The 23,158-nt window shown below is 37.2% G+C and overlaps 7 protein-coding genes across 11 annotated transcripts; 6 read left to right on the top strand and 1 right to left on the bottom strand.

Moving 5' to 3' along the window:
- Window positions 1-793: 793 nt before the first annotated feature.
- Window positions 794-7,830, top strand: LOC107272871 (transmembrane protease serine 9). Its single transcript, XM_025090185.1, has 13 exons — window positions 794-1,059; window positions 1,271-1,442; window positions 1,583-1,745; window positions 2,077-2,282; window positions 2,401-2,606; window positions 2,683-2,740; window positions 2,834-2,975; window positions 5,734-5,857; window positions 6,372-6,480; window positions 6,576-6,738; window positions 6,817-7,025; window positions 7,117-7,368; window positions 7,437-7,830. The coding sequence occupies exons 1-13, from the start codon at window positions 985-987 to the stop codon at window positions 7,556-7,558; spliced, it is 2,001 nt and encodes a 666-aa protein (XP_024945953.1). The 5' UTR covers window positions 794-984; the 3' UTR covers window positions 7,559-7,830.
- A 1,026-nt stretch (window positions 7,831-8,856) lies between these two features.
- Window positions 8,857-9,598, top strand: LOC112495123. Its single transcript, XM_025090184.1, has 3 exons — window positions 8,857-8,860; window positions 9,138-9,231; window positions 9,313-9,598. The coding sequence occupies exons 1-3, from the start codon at window positions 8,857-8,859 to the stop codon at window positions 9,566-9,568; spliced, it is 354 nt and encodes a 117-aa protein (XP_024945952.1). The 3' UTR covers window positions 9,569-9,598.
- Window positions 9,547-11,979, top strand: LOC107272891 (trypsin-1). 2 transcript variants are annotated; one of them, XM_015750521.2, is made up of 6 exons: window positions 9,547-9,782; window positions 9,859-9,952; window positions 10,173-10,335; window positions 10,485-10,702; window positions 11,258-11,460; window positions 11,554-11,979. In XM_015750521.2, the coding sequence occupies exons 1-6, from the start codon at window positions 9,708-9,710 to the stop codon at window positions 11,731-11,733; spliced, it is 933 nt and encodes a 310-aa protein (XP_015606007.1). In that variant the 5' UTR covers window positions 9,547-9,707; the 3' UTR covers window positions 11,734-11,979. The 2 variants fall into 2 exon arrangements, with proteins under 2 accessions (XP_015606007.1, XP_015606008.1); XM_015750522.2 differs by having other exon boundaries at window positions 9,550-9,782; window positions 10,497-10,702.
- Window positions 11,980-12,119: 140 nt separating this feature from the next.
- LOC107272890 (phenoloxidase-activating factor 3) lies at window positions 12,120-14,082 on the top strand. The gene is made up of 7 exons (XM_015750520.2): window positions 12,120-12,540; window positions 12,623-12,701; window positions 12,786-12,951; window positions 13,025-13,230; window positions 13,354-13,565; window positions 13,656-13,713; window positions 13,789-14,082. Exons 1-7 carry the CDS (start codon window positions 12,445-12,447, stop codon window positions 13,908-13,910), a joined length of 939 nt encoding a protein of 312 aa, XP_015606006.1. The 5' UTR covers window positions 12,120-12,444; the 3' UTR covers window positions 13,911-14,082.
- A 137-nt stretch (window positions 14,083-14,219) lies between these two features.
- LOC107272892 (clotting factor B) lies at window positions 14,220-15,680 on the top strand. 2 transcript variants are annotated; one of them, XM_015750524.2, is made up of 6 exons: window positions 14,220-14,398; window positions 14,476-14,656; window positions 14,722-14,927; window positions 15,128-15,195; window positions 15,268-15,325; window positions 15,408-15,680. In XM_015750524.2, exons 1-6 carry the CDS (start codon window positions 14,260-14,262, stop codon window positions 15,530-15,532), a joined length of 777 nt encoding a protein of 258 aa, XP_015606010.1. In that variant the 5' UTR covers window positions 14,220-14,259; the 3' UTR covers window positions 15,533-15,680. The 2 variants fall into 2 exon arrangements, with proteins under 2 accessions (XP_015606010.1, XP_015606009.1); XM_015750523.2 differs by having other exon boundaries at window positions 14,999-15,195.
- Window positions 15,681-15,788: 108 nt separating this feature from the next.
- LOC107272870 (transmembrane protease serine 9) lies at window positions 15,789-19,120 on the top strand. The gene is made up of 12 exons (XM_015750473.2): window positions 15,789-15,931; window positions 16,010-16,211; window positions 16,301-16,524; window positions 16,790-17,047; window positions 17,117-17,217; window positions 17,720-17,776; window positions 17,839-17,890; window positions 17,973-18,141; window positions 18,212-18,420; window positions 18,497-18,690; window positions 18,773-18,830; window positions 18,919-19,120. The coding sequence occupies exons 1-12, from the start codon at window positions 15,871-15,873 to the stop codon at window positions 19,041-19,043; spliced, it is 1,710 nt and encodes a 569-aa protein (XP_015605959.1). The 5' UTR covers window positions 15,789-15,870; the 3' UTR covers window positions 19,044-19,120.
- A 486-nt stretch (window positions 19,121-19,606) lies between these two features.
- LOC107272888 (trans-Golgi network integral membrane protein 2) lies at window positions 19,607-22,372 on the bottom strand. 3 transcript variants are annotated; one of them, XM_015750517.2, is made up of 5 exons: window positions 21,218-22,372; window positions 20,948-21,133; window positions 20,838-20,876; window positions 20,535-20,695; window positions 19,607-20,444 (listed from the first exon to the last, which is right to left on the bottom strand). In XM_015750517.2, exons 1-5 carry the CDS (start codon window positions 22,092-22,094, stop codon window positions 20,295-20,297), a joined length of 1,413 nt encoding a protein of 470 aa, XP_015606003.1. In that variant the 5' UTR covers window positions 22,095-22,372; the 3' UTR covers window positions 19,607-20,294. The 3 variants fall into 3 exon arrangements, with proteins under 3 accessions (XP_015606003.1, XP_015606001.1, XP_015606002.1); XM_015750515.2 differs by having other exon boundaries at window positions 20,948-22,369; XM_015750516.2 differs by having other exon boundaries at window positions 20,957-22,365.
- Window positions 22,373-23,158: the final 786 nt, after the last annotated feature.

The raw sequence follows: 23,158 nt of genomic DNA, 5'->3' as shown, positions 1-23,158 counted from the left end.
TCACAATGAGAATTGCAAATTCCGCTAATGAGACGACGATCGAAAAAACACGTTCGCGCGAATGTATTATTACAGCCTCGGGATGCTAAAGGTCGTGGTCGCTATTTTTTTTTTGAATATTAAAAAACGTAATTAAAATTAAAATTAAAAAAAAAACATCATCAGACCACAGAAACATTAAATCCAACGATATTACGTCCTACGTACAGAATCTGTAATCTTGGTCCATTTTTACATGGAAAATTGGGCCACGTGTCTCAAAGTAGTCTTATTTGCATTGACGACTCAAATCAGGATGCGTTTCAGTCAAAGGAGACTCTCACCTCCGGCGAGACTGAATAATCAGAAAGTAACCTGCAGCAAGATGCAAGCTTCGATAATTATTCATCCCAAGATGCATCTCACTGTAGCCGACGATAACAGGACGGAATGCATCAACGTGAAAAAGTATGGAAAGTGAAGTGCAACAGCTTCTCTTTAGGGCAGATGCAACTGCACGTGTAAATGGCGTTGACAGAGGATGGTAAAACTTTCTTTTTTTGAACTTCTTACAATTCGGTACGACCGATTGCTGACGAAACGAAATTGACATTGATCATTGTGATTGGGAGGAAGAAAGGGCCCAACGTGAAATTGGTCGAATAATGAAGCGTGACATTGGTTATTTCGGATTGGTCGTATATTACGCCATATTACATATGTATGTATATATATATATATATATATATATATATATATATATATATATATATATATATATATGTATGTATATATATATATATTATATACGAAGAGACAACGCGCATACCACACCGCATAGAGGTGATTTAAAGGCTGACAACACATCTGCCAATGCAAACGCACCACTCAAGGTGACGCCCCACCACGTCATTTTATTAGTTATAATTTACTATAAAACGGCAAAACAGACTCGATCCTTACTTCTACGGCTGACAGTGCGACAAATTGGTGAAGAGTGTCAAGATGGATACCAGATACGTTGTTGCTCTTATAACGTTCTATCTGATCATTGGTTACGTGCACGCGTTACCGAGTGTGGTAAGTTATCGCGTATGGAGTCTATTGTAGTGAGGTGTTCGGTACTCGTTACGTATACATATATGTATATCTGCGTTACTGTCTACTAGCGAAAAAAAAAGCAACCCTTGCCGCGGTACAACTCAACTTGTATTCCGAACTATTAAGTATCGACGTTATTAAGCTTTGAATCGGTGCAATAGTTTTTTAATATATATTTTCTTTTATGCAGCTAAACAAGAACAGACGGAATCTACCAAGTTCGAATACTCAGACCCACTACAATATTACTAGCAGCAGCTATTCCAGTCTTCCCTCGATTTCTGAAGAATCCTACGTCGACTTTGAAAATGTTCCACCCACGAAAAATCCCAGTGGACGTCCCAACATCTGCAGGGACTGTGGTAATTAGTGAAAAAAAAAAAGGTTTTATTACATAAGTGAAACTTTTCTTAATGATCATTGTCATACCATTTTTTTCTGCTTGGGATAATTTTTGGATAATTATTTATTGATAGTCATTCATTGATTTCTCGTTTAACAGTTTGTGGCATCAGCAATCGCAAAATGCGTATCGTGGGTGGAAATGTGACGGAAATTCATGAATTTCCATGGATCGCGACTATGAGTCGACGTGGGAAATTCTACTGCGCGGGCAGTTTAATTACACGTAAACATCTTCTCACGGCGGCTCATTGCTTGGAAGGGTAAGTCGAAAAAATCCTAAAGTAACGATTAAGTCGTCAGTGGCTGTATTCGGATTTCAAGTACACAAAAGTGATTCGAGTCTCGGTAAACATCGTTATTTGATATCTGTCAGTCGAAAACACTTGTACAAATATACTTGAGTCTTGCACATACGATTATCGTTATGATGCGTGATTAACGTTTTAGCAAGAGTTCAATGATTTGGCAAACATTTTTTGTATACGTAAAAGAAAATAATCTCACCTTTGCTCTCGAGCATCGTTCGTCGGATGTACCGGAATACCATGCGTTTCAAACCGATGGCTCACATCGTACATTTAATTATTTCAGGTTCAACACAAAGGAAATTCAGATCGTTCTGGGAGATCACGATAGATCCATAAAGGAATCATCGACTATTCAACGACGCATCAAGGCGGTTCACATACATGAGAATTTCGATACGTATACGTTCAATAATGACATTGCCGTCATCGAGCTGGATAGTCCTGTGACGTTCAATGGAATCATCAGACCAGCTTGTTTACCTGAAAACAGTGAGTGACTTTGTACGAATCTAAAATTCCAAATCTAATTTGGGTCACAGAGTGTGCCGTGGACTTAAAACTTTTCTGAACGAATAACTGACCTTGATTTTGATGGATGGGTCCATAGGGGACATTGACTACTCGGGAGCAATGGCGGTCGCTGCTGGATGGGGACATACGGGCGAGCGTGAACCCATAAGTCAGGAATTGCGCAAGGTCAGTCTTCCTATCCTGTCCGACGAAGAATGTCGAACTGCTGGATACGATAAGAAACGTCTAACTGATAACATGTTCTGCGCCGGATATCTGGAAGGAAAGCGTGATGCCTGTCAGGTAAATTATCGAGGGAACGGTACTTATTGATTTTCAAAAATATTTTTTTTATCCAAATTTTTTTCAATCCTACCAGGGTGACAGTGGAGGACCTCTGCACATCAGCGGGACGTATAATCATTTGGAAGTTGTAGGTCGGTCACGTGATTAAATATTTTTACGTAACTTTTTTAAAATTTTAAATTTTCAAAATATCAATATTTCTTCTTTTTACTTTTCGTACACAGGAATTATCTCGTGGGGACGTGGATGCGCGAGGCCTCAATTTCCAGGGGTTTATACCAAGCTTACCAACTATCTGGGATGGCTGAAGAATCATCTCAATGGCGAATGCGTCTGTCCGCCACCCACGTCCAAGATCGCTGGTCGGCGATAATCTCTCAGGATTACCCCAGAACCTTAATCGGCTGGTCTACTATGAGAAAAAAAAAAAGTTTTCTAATGTCTATAATCGACAGCATTGAACGGAACTTGATCGATTGCTCTCGCAAGATGAAAGCAGTCTCATGCATCGCCATTGGAAGTTTACACGTCCAACTTATCCTGCACTTCAATTCTCTCCTGTGCAAATTATGATAATCTAGTCTGATGTATATATATGATGACCTCTATGAGGTACTGTGATCGTTCTCCTCTGTATTTATGTGGATGCTGAATAAACAAGATGATCATCATCACTCCAGCCTTCGCTCGCTCTGTTATTTGGTGGGAATACGATATCTCTAAGAAACCTTAAAGGTTTCACTTGTTATTTTACTCGAGTTACTTTCAATTGATCCACACGGACCCCGTTTCATTGTATGCCCATCTGCGACAACTGCGAACTCGATCGATATTCTTAACCCTGTAAACCAACTGCAGCTCGTCAGAAAGATCCAGGGTAACGTTGTAATTTGAGTCCATGGCCTCTCGCATGAATCATTCACACTGTGCACACAGAAGTATTTTACGAAGTCAGTTGGGAGCGTCTAAAATAAACATTAAATTAACGTTATCCGTGAACCTGCGGATTGATAAGAACACTTACGAAACATACCTGATTAATCATTTACCTGAGAATAATCTTGACCAATCTCGATCCTTTTTTCCAAAATTTTTACCAAATATCAAAAATTTTAAAAACGAGGACGAACAACGTCCGGCATTAAATACGCAATGACACGTTGAATTCACCTTTCTTTTGACAACCGGTCCTTGCAAAAGTAATACAGTTGAACACGTTCGTCCGATAATGGCAGGGGCCTGCGTGACTCTCGCTTGTGAACCCGCGAAGGACGAACTTTCGGGTTGGTGGGGCGGAGGGGGGGGGGTCAAAGAAAGGAGCAGTCGACTAGGTGTGGTGTTAAGAAAAGTGTATTATTAAAAGAGAGAAGGGAGCAACAAAGAAAACGAAAGAATAAAAAGAAGTAAATGAATTCTGAAAGGGAAGAACAAGCGCCGTAACGCGAGGTCTAATGAGATGCGCTACCAGAGTCAGAAACGAGGACACGAGTCTGAGCCGTTTTGCTTTCAACGACGAATGTGGGTTAGTGAAACCATCGAACCGTTAAGAATAATACGTGACTTCTCCCGATTTGGACCACAAGCGTAAGTGCATTGCAAGCCAGGAGGATTGTTTCTGAATATTACATCTTATTATCGTGACGGGATGCTGGTGCTGATCAGATCGAGATAAATCAAAGAAGGCGTTCCGTGTTGACCCTAACCGTTGGGACCATGAAGAATGAATCAGCTGAGAGATACTATTAAATTATCATACTGGATATTTCGATGCAGCTTACTTTCTATCCTCGACATTCTTTCGACAACGGAACCTACTTGCTACGTCATATCCTTTTCACTGTGTACACTACGGTACAAATATAATATCTGTGAAAAACTCGATAACGTTTTAAAGTGACAAACTCTCGGATGATTCTCGGTCGACCGTACTTTTTTAACATAGCCATAGCCACACATAGCCACGATCGCGATACAAAGAAATTTTGGAAAATTACATTTTCCTAAAATCTTTCACTTTCCCTCGCAGTATCCATATACCTTATTCCAACGAATATAACTCAGCTGTCTTTTCACTCGAATAATCGTAGCACTTTGATACTGCGATGTTTGGTGCATCTCTAGCAAGACGGTACCGAGAAGACGTTCTTTTCCATAATCGGCGACCTTCCCCTAATCGCAAAGTATCCTTCACCAGGACTCTCTCTCAGCTCCGCATCGAATCTGTAATTAGCTGAATCGATATACCGATATTCTTTTTTTTTTTCCTTGTCCTCTTATAGGCATAAGCGAAGGCTATTATACGACCGTGACAACGTACATAGAATTTCGTACAGTAAAGACCTATTACGAAATCCCAGTAAATATAGATATACCAATATGAATAAGTTCATCTACGTATATGAATACTTGACTGCCAGCCAGATAAGATATATGCCTTTAGGTCACTATAGTGGGGACGATAAATCAGAGAGAAAAAAAGTCGAGATATAATAATAGTGACAGATGATGGTGGGATTACTATATTAAATATACCTGGTTCAGGTCTGACACACACAACAGAGTTCAAGATCTCGAGAAGATGCTGAGTCAGAGAGGAAGAGGCCTAGGATAGAGTATTATAGAGGCTAGTTCCTGGTGGATCCGAACCATTCCAAATCTTACTGTATTTACGTACGGGTGAGCATCGTCTACGAGGAACGCGGATTCCGCGACGCAAGGATTCGCCTTACGATTTACGTAGTATATCGAACGCGTTTCAAGTCCCGCGTGGTGCCCGGAGAAAGAACTTTCTTCGAGAGCGTAGAGCGCGGCTAGGTGCGCCGAGTTCGGTCAGTGCGTCGTCTTTATGGAACCGGTGAAAGCTACGATCGGAAATCTCCGGTCAGAGAATCGAAGGAATCGGTCGCGAGAACCGTCCGCGAAATTTTCATCTACTTCGCGCGTATCTTTGGGACTTTGTTACAGGGTCGATTAATACCGGCGGATCCTGTAAGGTGTCTGTGTGTATGATAATGTGGAGAACTTGTAAATAGCCCAAGTGCACTGTGAATATTTAAATTATTTTTTTTATTGAAAATCACGTTTTTTCAGTCTGTGATTGTTTTGAAAAATCGTACGCCTGAAAAATGACACAGTTTCTGGTCACTCCGAAAATACTGGCGCTACTCACTTTTGGCTTACTCATGCAAGCCGATGGATTCTTGGTGAACTTTGACACGAGATCTTCCGAAGGACCTCTCAACTTTTTCGTAAGTCTCACTGCTTTGGTCTTTCCTTTATATCGACTCGTCTTTCCATCTTCTCTTTGAATTTTCAATTTCGCATATTTTACCATCTTTCGAACGAAAGGAAGTTTCGTCCGTGCAGCAAAGAATCTTCTGAGAGAGTATAAAGTATTTTCAAAATGTTATGCAATGCCTGTAATAATTTCTTAAAGTTAGCAGTATCTGAAATAATAAATTTTGCAATCTTTAGATGCTTGACAATAATATCATACGACTCCTTCTTTGTAAAGCATAGGCATAAAGTCTAGGCATAAAACGTATATTACTCTAAGATAGTTGAACCGGTAATGCAAAATACATACATAACATCGATTTTACATGCATAAGATCTACGTCCCGATGCAAATTTCTATTTTTCTTATGAATCAGACCTTGACCCATAATTCGGACGATGGTCACTTTCTCCCGTGTCGAAGTCCCATGGCGCCTATATTTATGATAGAAAGTGAACGTTCTTCCGATTGTATATTTGTTTTAGCAAACGGACAGTAACAGATCGCGGAGATTCCTCTTTGATGAATTATTCGGTATCGACATAACAGGCAGCGCCGATACAGACGACGGGAAACTACGTAACTGTACGTGCGGTAAGAATATCATTTTTTATTTTTCATAAAAATTAATGCACGGACTAAAATATTCTGTCATCAATAATATCAGCGTTTAATATCACGCATTTTAGAATGTGGCATAATCAATCAGGAAAATCGAATCATCGGCGGAAGACCAACTGGACCAAACAGATACCCATGGGTCGCCAGACTAGTTTACGACGGTCAGTTTCATTGTGGAGCAAGTCTCGTCACCAACGATTACGTACTGACTGCCGCGCATTGCGTAAGAAGGTGTGTGCCAATTAATAATTTGTATACCTGGACTATGTATGTAATTAATAAATAATTTGACGAAATAAATTTTTTTAGATTAAAAAGATCGAAAATCCGTGTAGTCCTTGGGGACTATGATCAGTACGTAAATACCGACGGGGTCGCGGTAATGAGAGCAGTCAGCTCCGTGATTCGTCATAGAAATTTTGACACAAATTCCTACAATCATGACGTGGCGTTGCTGAAACTTCGTAAACCTGTAAAATTTACAAAAACCATCAAGCCAGTCTGCCTTCCACAATATGGTAAGTGAGGTAACATTACTGCATGAAAAATAAATAAAATTAATTCTTTCGATCGTGTACTACCGCTAACACTGATTTTATTTCCCACCAGGAACAGACCCTGCCGGTAAAGAAGGTACGGTTGTAGGTTGGGGTCGAACCACAGAAGGAGGTGTACTTCCTGGTGTGGTCCATGAAGTTCAGGTGCCCATATTAAGTCTCAGCCAATGTCGTCAGATGAAGTATCGTGCTAGTCGTATCACCAACAATATGATCTGTGCCGGTCGCGGTGCTCAGGATTCTTGTCAGGGTGACAGCGGTGGACCACTCCTTGTGCAAGAAGGGGACAAACTTGAAATTGCTGGTAAATTTATCAATAAATTAAAGATGGCTGTTAAAATATATCAATACATTTTTTTTATCTTTTTATAGGAATCGTATCCTGGGGTGTTGGATGCGGCCGACCTGGTTACCCTGGCGTTTATACAAGAGTGGCAAGATATTTGAATTGGATACGTACCAATATGAAGGATACATGTTTGTGCGTTAAATGAAAGAAAACTTTAAAGAAATAATCAACTCCCATCGACCTTAATATAATCTTTAATTTCGTCACTATTTTATGTTTTCACGTTCCAAATCTTCAGTGCTGGACACACGTGTGCATAAAGAGAGACAGTTCCCAATAGCATTATCTATTCGTATGTGATACTTTATAGTGTATATAGTTAAGTATATCGTACGCGGTATCATGAAATATTACGTGGAAAGTGTACTGGTACTTTCTAAGACCTTCAGCGAATGAAGACACTACCATATTGAATACAAAAAAAAAAAAAAAAAAAAAAAAACTATACTGTGGTTGCAGTTTCGTCGGAGTAAGAGTATTCCTAGAAACTAGTGAAAATGATGATTTCTTTGCGATCCTTCCGTCACGCGCCATATAGGCATACCAATGTGGGTATGGTGTTTTTGCAAAATAATAATCAAATTTTGCATTCTCCCATCGTAATAATATTATATTTTTATATTTATTGAATCGTATTGCTAAGCGGTATTTTGTCAAATAATAATATATTCCACAAAAATTAATGTTTACGCCAATACCCTCGTATCTGTCTTTCTATAAGGCAGGTCTGTTGATAAAATGTCTAATGAACCTTAAATTGTTAAGACATCCTACTGTACTACAGTACGGTCCGAAAAGCATTTCAAAAGTGGCTGTACATTTCGAACCTGTAGATAAATCGATAGCGGTCAAACGCCCATAGAATAATGCGATCCCATAACGGTTCATTGTCAAACCAATAGCAACATCAATGTATCATGTAGCATACTGTACTACTTACCACAAGCAATGTTGTTGGTAGTACAGAATGAAAGTGCACTTATTGTACCGCTAGCATCATTACTTTACTAACGGCTAGTATATCACAGTACGAATCTTTAAAGTGTTCGAAAATTTGACCATACAAATATTTCAACTAGCATAATACGTAAGGTTACAAGATATTTGAAAATAATGTGGATCCTGTAATTGAAACTGATTAATCTTTCGATAACATTGAAAAACGATCGACCATTGGCTTTGCTTGGCGAATGCTAAGGCTGAATTAAAATATTCATTCTTGTAAAAAAAAAAGTAGTACAGTGATCCACTCCACTTTTGAAATTCTCACAATAGCTTTTATGGCCAACGCTCGCACAATATATCTCAATCGTCGCTCTCATGTGAACACAGCCTATTACTTTAGGTGATTCCCAAGGCTTACAGGAACCAACCTTCTCAAGACACCCTTACTCGATTCGACTCCCCTATTACAGTTACGAGCAATACTCAACACCCTCGGGAATGGGTAACCATATTAGATTATGAGAAAACAAGAAATAATGTATGAACAAAATAGTTTTACGGTAAGTTCGGTACTTGGGTTTTATTTGTGAAAATTTTTTTTTACAAATTTCACTACGAGCCTTCCTGGCGAATTTAGGCAAAGCTAATCCGCTTATAGGTTAGGCGATGGTCTTTGCCAAAAAAAAGTATTTTTTTTTTTTTGGAAAAAAAAAAAAAAAAAAAAAAAAAAACTATATGAATCAATAATGGTGAATTTTTGGTGACTTAAATATCTCAAGTGTACTCGGTGATACGTTTATCAGTGAAACGCATTCAGAAACGGTACCCTGTGACGCATCGACGCCAACTTCTTCAGCTTCGCCATTTCTCTCGGTATGCATAAATTCGCATTCATCGTGCTCTGCCGGTTCCTGTGGCTCGTAAAATTAGCATAACGCATCTGGTTCTTCTTAGGGTGTGTCCCGTGCATGAGTGCATTTCCGAAGGTGCCCTTGTCGCGAATCTTGACAACGTGGAAATTCCGTGTGGGAGATCGGGAACATTCATGGCCTGCCAGGTCACTGACAGTAGTGACTGCCGTGTCCGTGAACGTGAACGTGAACGTGAACGTGAACTGGTCAGGTACTGTCCACTAGTCGGCCAGTTCGAGTGCGCCCTCCTTCCCTTCTGGAATAGCAAACACCTCTTGGCTGGTCTCAGTCTCCTCTAGACGTCGGTGCCAATCGTGTTCGACGTCTACAAGTACGCAAGTGGTTAGAGCGACGACCGATGATGTCGGATTGGCTTCGATTAGAGAAGTTAAGTATCACTGGATATTGCATTTAACAGTTTTGCTTGCGATTTCTATAATGACTGCTTTGAATCTGTGGATCGTCCTGACTGGATTGTCAGTGATCGTTACCAGTGAAGCTTATCAGACAGAGGTGAGTCGCTGATAAGTCTTGAGTGCTGGGAAGATTGGTATATAGTACGGTGATCAATGTTGTCTTTTGTCTATAGGATAAAAGAGTTTTTGGCCAGGGAAAAAACTTTTTTGGATTTTTTGGTAACAAACCACCGGAAGCTAACGAACCTCCTGTGCAATGTTACTGTAGTAAGTACCGATCCGTCGATTTTTTGGTTATGATTTTTTTTTCCAAATAATTAAATATGGTTGATAATCCACGAGCGCGAGGCTGACTGTCCATTCATGCTCCAATTAATGGTCTCGTTGACTAGTTAATTAGTCTTAGGAACTGACTGTTCAGATTTTTCATAGTGACAAGGAGGAAGGTGTTAACGAAGACGTCTCGTTTATTAATCTTCAATTTCAGGCTGTGGTCTCAGAAACGAAGAGAGTCGAATAGTCGGTGGTCAAACGACTCATATGAATGAATTTCCATGGATGGCTAGACTTTCATATTTGAATAAATTTTATTGTGGAGGAACCTTAATAAACGATCGTTATGTACTGACGGCAGCTCATTGCGTTAAAGGGTGAGACTTTATTGACTTTAATATCCTTGTTACATAACTACCTGATTAGAATAGTAAGTCCAAATGGTGTTAAAGCTAGTTTAATATTTATCCCTAGAATTCCCTAGACCCAGACGATCACCCTAAGAAAGCCCTATCAAATTCTCTAGTTTCTTTTTCAGGTTCATGTGGTTCATGATCAAAGTCACTTTCGGCGAGCACGACAGATGCGATGAGAAAATCAATCCCGAGACGCGATACGTTGTCAGGGCTTTTACGGGTGATTTCAGTTTTCTCAATTTTGACAATGACATCGCCATTTTACGGCTCAATGAAAGAGTACCTCTTACCGATACCATACGGCCAGTATGTCTTCCCACGATACGAGGTAAGTTAACTGACTTTTCTTTTATTGACATTTTTTCAATCAAAACACCCTTTTTTTTATTCAACTACAATTCTTATCAATCTACAATTTTACTTCTATTGAGCAAACTCACAAACTCACTTATTTACTGTATCTTTCAACATGAGACAGATTGTACCTATCGGCTGATTTTTATTTAATGCTCATACGGGCCTCATGCTCTCAGGCGCAATTCTCTGGGCAGAAGTGACAGCTTGATAAATCACTCCTCCACCAAGAAATGAGGGTTGTAACCCTTTCACGAGTGATCAAATCCATCTTATTATTTTAAAATGATCTGAAACCAATAATTTGCACTTAATCATTTCGCGATCATCGTAGCCGAAAATTTTCATAAATATTATAATCATAATATTCATCCATACCGAATGATAACATTTTTTTACACTTCTCATCCTCATGAACTTTTACTGAAATCAAACTGGAACGCGGAGCCAGTTGCGTTGTCAATTATTGCTGAAATTATTACGTCGCTTTCTGCTCATATGTAACATACGGGTACTTTATTATCACTAGATAACGCTTACGTCGGGACTCACGCTATTGCATCCGGTTGGGGAACCTTACACGAGGATGGGAAACCTTCCTGTTTGCTACAAGAAGTCGAAGTTCCTGTGATGAGTCTTGCCGATTGTCGTAATACCAGTTACAGTCCACGTATGATTTCTGATAACATGTTATGCGCAGGATATCCAGATGGAAAGAAAGATTCCTGCCAGGTAATTAAATTCATTGGAAATTATTAGAATAAAAATAATATTTCACGTGATTGGATTAATTAATTAATAAAACTGCTTTTTTTTTATTCTCAGGGCGATAGCGGTGGTCCTTTGATAAGCGAACGTCTAGACAAAAGATATGAATTAATTGGGGTAGTGTCCTGGGGAAATGGATGTGCACGTCCTGGATATCCTGGAGTCTATACTCGCGTTACCCGATACTTAGACTGGATCCTGGAAAACACAAGAGACGGATGCTTTTGTGAAAATTAAAAAAAAATTTCTCACTGATTAACCGAACCCGTAAATCTTCCTCGATAAGATTCAAACGAGAGGATTCAAAGTTCATCACTGTGACTTTTGAGAAATTACAAGAAATTAAAAAAAAAATTTAGCGACATAATAAAAAAAAATACTCAGAGTACTCAGTAGTCATATCTATCGTGTATACGATTCCAATTATTTATTATCATTAAAATGAATTATTGTATAAAAATTAATAAACAATGTATCGAAGTATTTTTTTGTAACTTTTATAAAATATTTTTTTATCTCCGCTAAATTCACGTTATCGTCAAAATTCATTTTTATCACGAATACTCCCACACGTGGGTCCAGTCTATTTCTATTCATTCAAATAAAAAATGTCCAACTTTTCATATGTCCTGGACCGGTATATTCATCGAGATGAGAATCTGTATATCTTATGCATACACTTAACATACAATCTCAGGATTAACTAACGGGACATGTTATACGTACAGGTCAGCGACTGACCGCCTTGGAGTCTTAAGCAAAATGTGATCTCCCCGTCACGAACTCTGCACCAACATTACCAATGCGATAGTCGCTGGATGAGACGAAGCGTGGGGAACGTAGTGGGTATCTTCTCAGTGAACATACCGCAAGACTTAATAAGTCCCGCTACATAAGAGCGAACCTCCGGCGACTGAACACCCGTTGAGCTCGAGTTAAAGCAACGTCATGAACATTCAAGACTACGTGAAGTACTTGGTCTGCATTATAATTTTGATAAATGGGGCGTCAACTTCGCGTGATGAAAAATTAAAGGACAACGAGGTAACTTGAAACAGTGTAATTACGTAAATGACGAATGATTTTTTTTTAAAGAAAAATCTATTTTTTATATTCTAATTGAAAGGTGGAAACAAGGGACGTCAGAAATGGACGAGGTGTTCTGGATTTATTATTTGGAAGATTTCGCACGTGTGGTGGCTGTCGTATGTATCGCCATTTTTTTTTGGTTTTTTTTTTTAATAAATTTTATAGTATCTTTATCAAATTTAAAATTGACTTTATCTCAGAGTGCGGAAGACCAAACCGCGGAGGGGCTCGTCTTCTCGGGGGTGAATTCACCGACACACATGAATTTCCATGGCTCACCAATGTTCATGTCAAATCCACGCTTCTTGTCAGTGGCGTTTTGATAAATGATCGATACGTGCTAACTTCGGCCAGTCAACTCGTGGGGTTGGTATTGTATTAAAATTCAATCCTCTCGTCACTGAATGCACTTTTAACAGCAATAAATATCTTCTCCCAGTGCCACGGCTCCTGAGATAAAAGTCTCCCTTGGGGAATACGACAGATGTAACCTGGACATTTCTTCGGTGAACATCAGTGCGGAAACTGTAATTTTACATCCTGAATTTAATCCCGAGTCCAGAGCAAAGGATTTAGCGCTAATACGATTAACGAGACCGATTAAATTCGAACGAAGAATTTCACCTGTCTGCCTTCCTAATCCTGGTACAATTTCTTTTTTCTTTCTCAAAAATAAACAGTTTTCTGATTCACTATATTTTTTTTTGTTTTTTACCTTCTTAATAGCAATTTTTTATATTGACTAACTATACTCCCTTCGAATTTCAGGTTCCACCTATTTAGGTCAAGTAGGCACGCTAGCTGGATGGATTGAAAGTCGCACGCCTGACATGACCGATGTAAAAACTTGTCGTCCTCGGAAACTCGGATTACCAATTTTGGGATATAACGAATGCATCAAGTCAGGAATTGATTTTACCAGTTTTCATAACGACTCTGGATGCATCGGTGTTATCGGTGGAAACTCTATAGTGTGCCAGGTAAAATGAAAATATAAGATCTTTGAAATATTATACACCTTTACGTTGCACCCTTAACATCAAAATATTCCATAATTAAAATATTTTTAGAACGACGTCGGCTCATCTGTTCTCTACCGATCTTATTCCGGAGTTTATGATTTGATCGGTAAGTGATTAACAAAATATCTTCACACATATAACTATAGATTATCGTATAGAAAAATAATACGTTTTTTTACAGGTATTCTGTCCGATGTAAACAAGTGTGACGATACGCCTAGAACAGCAATTTTCACAAGAGTTGGTCCACATCTTGACTGGATATTACAGCAGACCAAAGAAGCTTGTTATTGCACAAAATAACATTTAAAAAATCCAATGACCATAATCGATCATTATATACATATACATATATATTAATAATCATATTTATTTTCCATAATACATTCTATACTATTATACAATTAACACCTATCTATACTAATACTGTATAAAGTATTTAAATAAACACAACAGTCAATATGTATCTTTTAAACATACCAATGAAAAACGTTATGACAGTTAGAGAAAGTCGATAAACACAAATGCGGGTAACATACGTAATAAGTATAAACCAAAATCCATAATGAAACCAAAATAACACTTTACCTTAGTTAGTACCACCAAGTCTATGTAACGTAACACACTATTTTTCAAGTCCAGTCTAAAAATAATGAACGTTATGAAATTAATTATAGTTTTGACACTAGCCTATTTTCATATTCCACTCGCAAAGTGTACCACAAGATTTAACATTAACCTCAAACATCACATCGATCTCTCCTATGGAAGTCCTGCGTATAAACACTGTGGTAAGTCTTATGCGAAATGACCTCACTTTTTATTAACAATTCGTGGAATTAAAACCCATATCCGTTATCCGGTTGAGAATGCGGACGTCGAAATACCAACCAGCCTCAAAATACACGAATTGTCGGCGGAACCGAAGTTTTCGAGAACGAATATCCATGGATGACGTTAATAATTGGAAACGGTTCGCGCCTGGTATGCGGTGGCTCCCTCTTAAACGATCGTTACGTCCTAACGGCAGCCCACTGCCTTCTACGCGGGTAAAAAAAAGTGAACGAACGATGATCGTTTTAATGCAAAATTCTGGTACGAACAAAAGTGACAGTTTCAGGCAAAATGAAATGAAGGTCGTATTGGGGGAGCATGACAGGTGTAACGGGGATTTGAAAACCGTAGTGTTCTCTGTAGAAAAATTAATACCACATCCAGATTATCATTCAGGAACAAATTATGCGGATATAATGTTATTGAAATTGAATATGCGAGTCACTTTCAACGAATATATAAGACCAATTTGTCTACCAAATATACGTAAGTATAAATGATCGCATATATTTCCCTGTGGATTTTTTAATTATATTCGAGACTGTATTTACTTGAAGTAACCAGAACAACCACAACAATAAAATTTAATGGTAAAACAGTTTCTGCCCTTGGCTGGGGTGAGAATGATATATCGAAAAAAGTTTGTACGTTGCATAAGGTCAAATTAAAACTTTACCACCCTATAGACTGCCCGACTAAAGTTTCCACGCTACTTTGTGCTGGAATTTCATCTGGGGGACAGGACGCGTGTCAGGTATGTAGCATGTGTTGGGAAGTATTTTGAATTTAAAAAAATACTTTAGATATTGGTTTTCGGGAATAACAGGGTGACAGTGGCGGTCCGTTACAAATTTTGAACGACAAAGGAAGATACGAATTAATTGGTATATATATTTATTTTATATTTAATAAATGCAAATATTGTAATCTAATTAATTTAATCGGAATTGATCGAATTTATTTCAGGTATCGTTTCCAATGGAATTGGATGCGGTGATAAGGGATTTCCAGGTTTTTATACAGACGTGGCACGTATGATAACGTGGGTGGTAAAAATTACAACACGAGACTCCATGTATTGTTGGCGTTGATAAGCTTGTTACTCGCGTAACGTGCTGTACTTTATATCTATAATTGTTATCGCTGCAATTTTTATAATAATCAATTAGAAGTTAGGTATATTGTATGAATTTGAAGGTACGCGATAACAACGACGGAATAATCGCCCGGAAGTCATTGTAAAGTTGTTTACTATATCATAAGCGACTATTTAAAATGAATAATGATGTCTTTTAATATAATATCTCTTTTTAACTTATATATGCCTTACACAATATAAATTACTTGTCGCACTTGTACGAATGTTCTATCCATAACGAAATCCTCGTTCGTCTCGAAACCATTATAGCATACATTATACATAAGAAATATGAACTTGCTCAATTTAAATTTCCTTACAAATTTCGTCACGCGTCTGCTACATCTGTTTGGTGAGTATTGTGATTTAATTATATTATCAATTACCGTGCTCACTGATAATATCAAAATTCGTATCAACAAACTCATAGATATTTTTTCGTCGAACGATCTAAGCAGTACTTGCGGAATTATAAGTGAGCCTAAAATCGAAGGTGGTCACAGTGTCAATTATTACAAGTATCCATGGTATGGTGAAATATTTTCAAGTAACAACGGAACCGACGAATATTTTTGCGGTGGTAATCTCATAACGCCCAATCATATTCTCACCGCAGCACATTGTATAGCTGAGTAAAGTATTCATACCTTTGTTATTAGTATTACTACGTTTTATTTAAATAATAACAATAATAATACCCAACCAATTGACAATTTTACAGTATAGCTGAAACAGCAGTGCCGAAGAATGCAAATGAAAAAATAACACTTGGCACGTATGACAATTGCAACATAAGTATTAATAAATTTCGCAAAGTTTTTTCAATAAAATCAGCAGTGATCCACGAGGATTATGATCCAGGAACTTTGGCAAACGACATTGGTATCTTGGTCTTGAATGATCCAGCTGACAATTTTAGGACCGTCTGTCTTCCAAAAAAAAATGGTAATCAAACGAAATATCTATTTGGATCTCTATACGAATCTATGCACAATTGACCCCTTTGGGTAAACTGCCGGTTGGGTGAACTAGGAAAAAAGTCCCGTTAATTGGAGGTTGTGCGAAAATGGTGAAACGTAAAGATCCTTCTTCTGGACCGATAACGTCCATGAAGGGACTTAAGAAACAAAGGACCCACGGGTCGTTTTCACTTTTTATTATTGTTATAAAATATTTTTGTTGTCCTCTTTTAACGTAATCCTGCTTTCAGCTCTGCTACCAGCTTCCGGTACAATCATAGGTTTTGGACAGTTTGGCATAGACAACAAAACGAAAGTTTGCATACTTCAGGAGGCAACAGTCAATGTCTATTCGTATTCGGAGTGTCGCCACTTTAAAGTACCCTTCAATAATTTTGACCTACCCGGAGATATATGCGCTGGTAATCCTGAAGGTGGGGTCGATTCTTGTTCTGGTGACAGCGGGGGTCCATTGCTTGAAGAACGTGATAATCGCTTTACCATTCGAGGTTTATAGATGAATTTACCATTTTAATTATAATACTTTTATTACTATTAATGTTTAATAATATTTTTAGGTATCGTATCCTTTGGGATAGGTTGCGGTGATGAGGGTTGGCCTGGGGTATATACCAACGTGGATTATTATCTAGATTGGATATACTCAAAAATTGATACCTAATTGTCTATCCATTCTAGAAATTTTGTAATATTAATAAATTACGATATCATTGTCTCGTTTATTCGTAAAGTATCAAAATAAAATATTAGTTCTCTTTTTATTACTACCTCAGGCAGTTCGTGACAGAATTCCCTGCAGTTTTATATATTGTTATATATATATTAAGAAATCCAATTTCCACTTCGTATATTAGGATAGTTACCACGGTATTGGATAGGGGTAACTGAATTGATCTACATACATTGCAATATGCCAAAATATACGAGATTAAACCAGATATTGCCAATACATCGTAAGATCGATATAATGATCGATTTATTAATATAATAGTCGTATCGATATTCCTCGACAAAATTGTCGGGTGTGATAAAACCATGAGAAGTAACGATAAGCTATAACAATATTCGCCAATCAGCTGCGTACAGTATAGCTGATCAATATAGATCATTGCACAAGTAGGAGGGAGCTCAGTCGCTCCAGATCATTCAAAGGTTGACAGTGCATCATGAAATCTAGGATGATCCTGTCCACAATAGGGATCCTGTTTATTGTTAACGTTCGTTGAAAATAAAAAAAAATTATTTAGGCATATAATTAATATAAAAATTATAATTTCAGGCGGTGAGAAGTCGGACAAATTTCTATATGCCACGAATCAATCCAAGCTGTGGTAATACAGTGCTGATGAAATTCTAAGTCATTAAGAACCCAGTTGAACAGATGAATTAATTTTAAAAAATTGTGTCTAACAGAATGTGGCCAATCCGGGGAAGGAGTGTCTAATCGCATTGTCGGAGGAGTCATTACAATACCGCATGTATTTCCCTGGATAGCTGCAATTTTTAATAAAGGATCATTACATTGTGGCGGTACATTAATCAACGATCGTTATATCCTTACAGCTGGTCATTGCGTTAAATGGTAAGTACAGCAAGTAGATGACGTATTTGGTTATAATTATAAATTCAAATACAAATGATTTTTTGCACAGGACGAAACACTCGGATCTGTCGATAAAACTTGGCGTGCATGATATAAAAAATGTGAATGAAGGTCAACTAGCACCAATCGACAAGATCATCCTTCATAAAAATTTTGAAAGTGATTATCTTCATGATACAAACGATATTGCCTTGATCAAACTTAAGTATTCTGTTAAATATAATGACAACATAAGGCCAGCCTGTCTGCCATACAAAGGTATATATACTATTATTTTAAACCAAGTAATGGGATATTCCAAGTAAACAAATATTATAAAGCTCATGGTTCCTAGGTTCGGATTACACAGGACATAAAGTCAAAGTAACAGGATGGGGTCGTGTGACGACGACGGGAGGAGCGTCACGATATTTAAGAAAAGCCAATCTCAAGGTGATGCCCTGGCTCAGTTGTAAGAACGTCTCTTTTGGTGATCATATTACGGAATCTATGATATGTGCCTACAATGAAAATACTGACGCCTGTCAGGTATTATATCGTCTTACATTTTGCAATTGATATAGATACCGAATTTATTAACGATGTATACACTGTGTATGATTTTATATAGGGTGACAGCGGTGGACCACTTCTTTATCAACGATATGATGGAAGATATGAGACAATAGGTAAATTTCATAATTATTCATATACATTTACTACTTTAACTTTATGTAACATAATTATTTCTTTTTGTGTAATTGAAAAATATATTAGGTATTGTCTCCTGGGGTATTGGTTGTGCAAAACGTGGTATGCCAGGCGTTTATGTGAAAAATTCGGATTATATAAACTGGATCATGACTAATACCATGGATGCCATATATTGTATGCATAATTGAAGAAAATTCATTGTCGTATAATGGCTGTAATGCGAATATAGGAGCAAAAATAATAAACTCTATGGTTTACACGGTACCGTTTCGTATGTATGTACATTAAGGAAGACATGAATTTGGATTGTAGAGAATTGTTGGTGATTTTAATTCATCAAAATATTTCTGTCTGCAATATCCTTGAGGCAATATGACCTCTGAATTGGTACCAAACGTAGCCAATTGGTTTAATAATTGCATCACTGTTTCATTAATTTTCGCTGTGGACTGCACTCACAATGACATTTTACAACCAATTCAATTACCTATGTCAAGGTACCCTGGTAACAATGATTTACGCATTCGTTATGACAATGACAATCAATTCTTTTCAGTGAAGAAAATTGATTTGATATTCGCTCGTAGAATTGAATTCGATTGAAAAGTCAATTTATCATTAAACTTAACGTTGTGCACGATTAAATTTTAATTAAAATGACATTCCTTAAAGTTTTGCTAAAGAAATCGTATCATTGTCAATGACTATAAGATATAATGGTTATAATTTAATGTTCAACTGTTACGAAAGATAAATTTTTACTTAGACTTTATTAGCATAAAAGTTATCAAATAATTTACACACATTATCTTTCTCTTAAAGTGTTATTGATAATCGACGAACTACGTGCTACAGTATAACCGCAATGCTGCTGTTGCATCAGTTAACATTTATACACATTATTATACGATATGAAACTTAATATTACTTCTGTGCCATACAGCCAAAATTAGAGAGACCTGATTAATGTTATATCAAGGTCGTTTGGTAATCTGATTGAAGTATAGAATGAAAGATAGTCGTCGATCTATGTTCTGTAAAAAACCAAGATAATGATGACCCTAAGCACAATTAAATCAATGTAATTTTTTAATTCACAAATATACATTCAACGATAAGTATTTCATCACAGCTCCACGATGGAATTTTGTTTACCGAAAGGAGGCGAACAATCTAATTTGTGTATAATGCCGATACTGCCAAAAAGCATTGATATACAACTGCTTATATAAGAAGTTATTATGCATGATGTCTGCTAAGACAATTTTGTGCGAAAAAACAAATTATTTTTGCCATCCGGACTCGAGGAAATTAATGAAGAATTCGAAACTTCATTGTGTGAAAAAGTATTGCATTTAAATATGAAATGCTTTAAATCTGCAGCACTATAATACAGTAACTCTGATAGATGATGCTTTACAGGTCATCAATGTATCACATCAATATATGACATGAGTGACATTAGAATTGCATTGCGAGTTAACAGCTTCTTCCAGTGTACAATCCAATTTTCGATAACTTGCAGTGTTTGGTCTTCGTCTTCCACGGCTACCGCGAGATCGACGTCCTTCAAGGACAAAAGCCAAAATCTGTTTAAAAAAACGTAGATAATGACGTGAAATGGTATTAGAATAAATCTTGTTTAGGCTGATGTAATATAGTACTTTTGTGAAACATACCTTTTGCTTGTTATGATAACCCACATATCCACCAATACATAAAAAAGTTATCACCACAAAGTATGTAAAAAAATGAGAATCATCTTCGGTTCTTATGCTGGGATTAAGGAAAAGTGTGTCCTTTATTTTAGATGGTTTAGGGAGACTGGGACCAGAAGTGCCTTTAAAAAAGAATCATAGTGTATTTTAGTGATTAATATTAAAATTATTAGATTCACATATTAATTTGTAATTGTAAAATCACATGTAATTTTTTTAATAATTCATTAAGCTACTGATTTTACAATGACGTTTCAAACTTACTCGGATCTTGCACCACACCAACACCATCTTCAGTGGTGCCTACAAAATATAAAATAATTATATACATATTTATCTAACAAACATTATAATAACAGTAGTAATAAACGCACATGACATACCATAAGCATGATCTTCACTTAAATCTTCTGAATGAAAATTCTTTGGATCATCTGTATTTTGCAAAAGAGTAACAGATTGATTGATACTAGCCCCAGTAGACTCCATTTTCTGTGATGAAAATACATTCTTTCCATCGGTAGTAGAGCCAGCTGATTTTTCCAGCCCCTCAAATTTTTTGTTAGTATTATCTTTTGGAGACTCAGATTTTGTATTTGAGTTTTCATGTATTTTATCCACATTTGATGATTTAATTTCTATCTCACTATCTTGATGATTTTGTACAGCACCTGATAATGAGGTTGTAGAAGCTTGTACCCTACCATTATCTTTTGATGGAATCTTCGATTCGTAATCATTAACTAAAGTCTCAGAATCATTTTCTTTACCAGAGGGTAGTTTTTTATTTTGTTTATTTTTCCCATTTTTTATGACTTCTGATTTTGATATAGAACTGCTCACTGCAGCCGAACTCATGTCATGTGACGTCTGATCATTTTTATTACTTTTGTTCTTAATCGATGATGCAAGATTTAAATTATTGTACAGCATACTGTTCTGTTGATCGAAAGTTGATATTTCTGGCAATTGCGTAGCCCAAACCCAAATGGCGCATAACAGATTAAATTTTTTGGTAAAATCAAAGCATATTCTCTCACACTGAAAACTATCCTTAAATGCAATAGTCAACATAGACACTGCTTGCTGTGTTTTATTATATAGTGGTGAATACTTCCAAGATTCCTGTTGTTCACAGAATTGGGAAGGATTATTACTCGACTGAACCAGTTTCTTCATTTGCAAATCCAAATCATGATCATTGGGTAAGACAGTAAAATTGGGGTTCCTGCTCTCAAAATAACAAATTCTGTAACTTATGTCATAAAGCCCTAAGCACAGAAATGTATTGGAATTGTTTTCAGAAATATGTGATAGTTCAGAAGGGTACACTATCTTTGCACAGTTGCTCATATAGCTTGAGTTGTACAAACGCAACGAAGAAGGACAGATGCCATTTCTAAATTCATCGATGATGAACTTTGTTGCTGGGGCAGAACCAACGCCTGAGGTATACGAGACACTAAGTAAAGTACCAAAAGCAAAAATATAAAGAGAACGACTCATGTTCTTTTTTAACATTAACTTCACGTTTATCGAACTAATTCTTCTCTACGTCGGAGTTGTTACTATCCAGTAATCTGCATTACTCAGACAGTGATTGTTTATAACACTTTTTAATTATAAACATTACCAAAAAAAAATGCGGACACGATTTTCGTAAACACCTTAAACTTCTCTCCACTTCAATTCGTAATAATCATAATTTCATGACAGTTCTTCAAATTCTTCAGAGCTTCTTCTGACATGTCCTAGGCAGAGATAAATAGGGAGATGCACAACGCTACGATTTTCGGCGATACCAAAATCGTCACGTTAAATCATAGCGGCGAGTCTGGAAGTAGGATATTGTGATCATCGCCTCCGTCGACAATACGAATCCCGTCGTAGCCGAGCTAAACGGGAACACGAACGCGTAGCTTGGCGGACAGAGGTTCTCCGCTACTCACCGCTGGTTTCCAAAGCAACCTTTAGAACGAGACCGGGAACTTTAGAACCTCTCAAGAACTATTGTCGAAACATTTTTAAGAAAGTGCAGTTCCAACTTGACACCTGTGTAACACCTCGATTTTTACTAAATATTATTGGATCTTGATTTACTTTCAAAATTTATTCGCAATATAAAATTGAGACTAAATCAAAATCTCGCAAAATATACGAAGTAGATAAAAATTAAATTGAAATTGTAGAATATCGAAAGTAAATTACGTTCAGATTGAAATATGAATAAATTAGGTGTTTGGAACAATAAAGTAATTAATTAAATCAATAAAGTAAAATATTAACATTTAGAAATCGGAAATTCTGGCCAAGCATATTCGTCGCGCAGAACTCGGAGAGCGGGAGCAAGCGGCGAGTGGGAGCAGTCGGAGAGTGGTGGGAGCACTCGGGCAGTGCCCGGATTCCAAGCACTCATTCTTCCTCGAGCCGGTCTCCTATACTGGTCTCTTGGAAGCACCCCTCTCCTTCATTTTCAACCTTCTTGATTTTCTATATTTATTTCTTAATCCTTCATCCTTTACTTTCTTACTTATCACTGTCCTTATTTTTTCTCTGCTTTTATAACTCTATTCCTTACTTTTCTA

This window comes from Cephus cinctus, unplaced genomic scaffold, assembly GCF_000341935.2.
Source record: "Cephus cinctus unplaced genomic scaffold, Ccin1 Ccin1_scaffold1310, whole genome shotgun sequence".
In the NCBI taxonomy this organism is placed as follows: domain Eukaryota; kingdom Metazoa; phylum Arthropoda; class Insecta; order Hymenoptera; family Cephidae; genus Cephus; species Cephus cinctus.
This window is presented reverse-complemented; position numbering and strand designations above follow the sequence as displayed.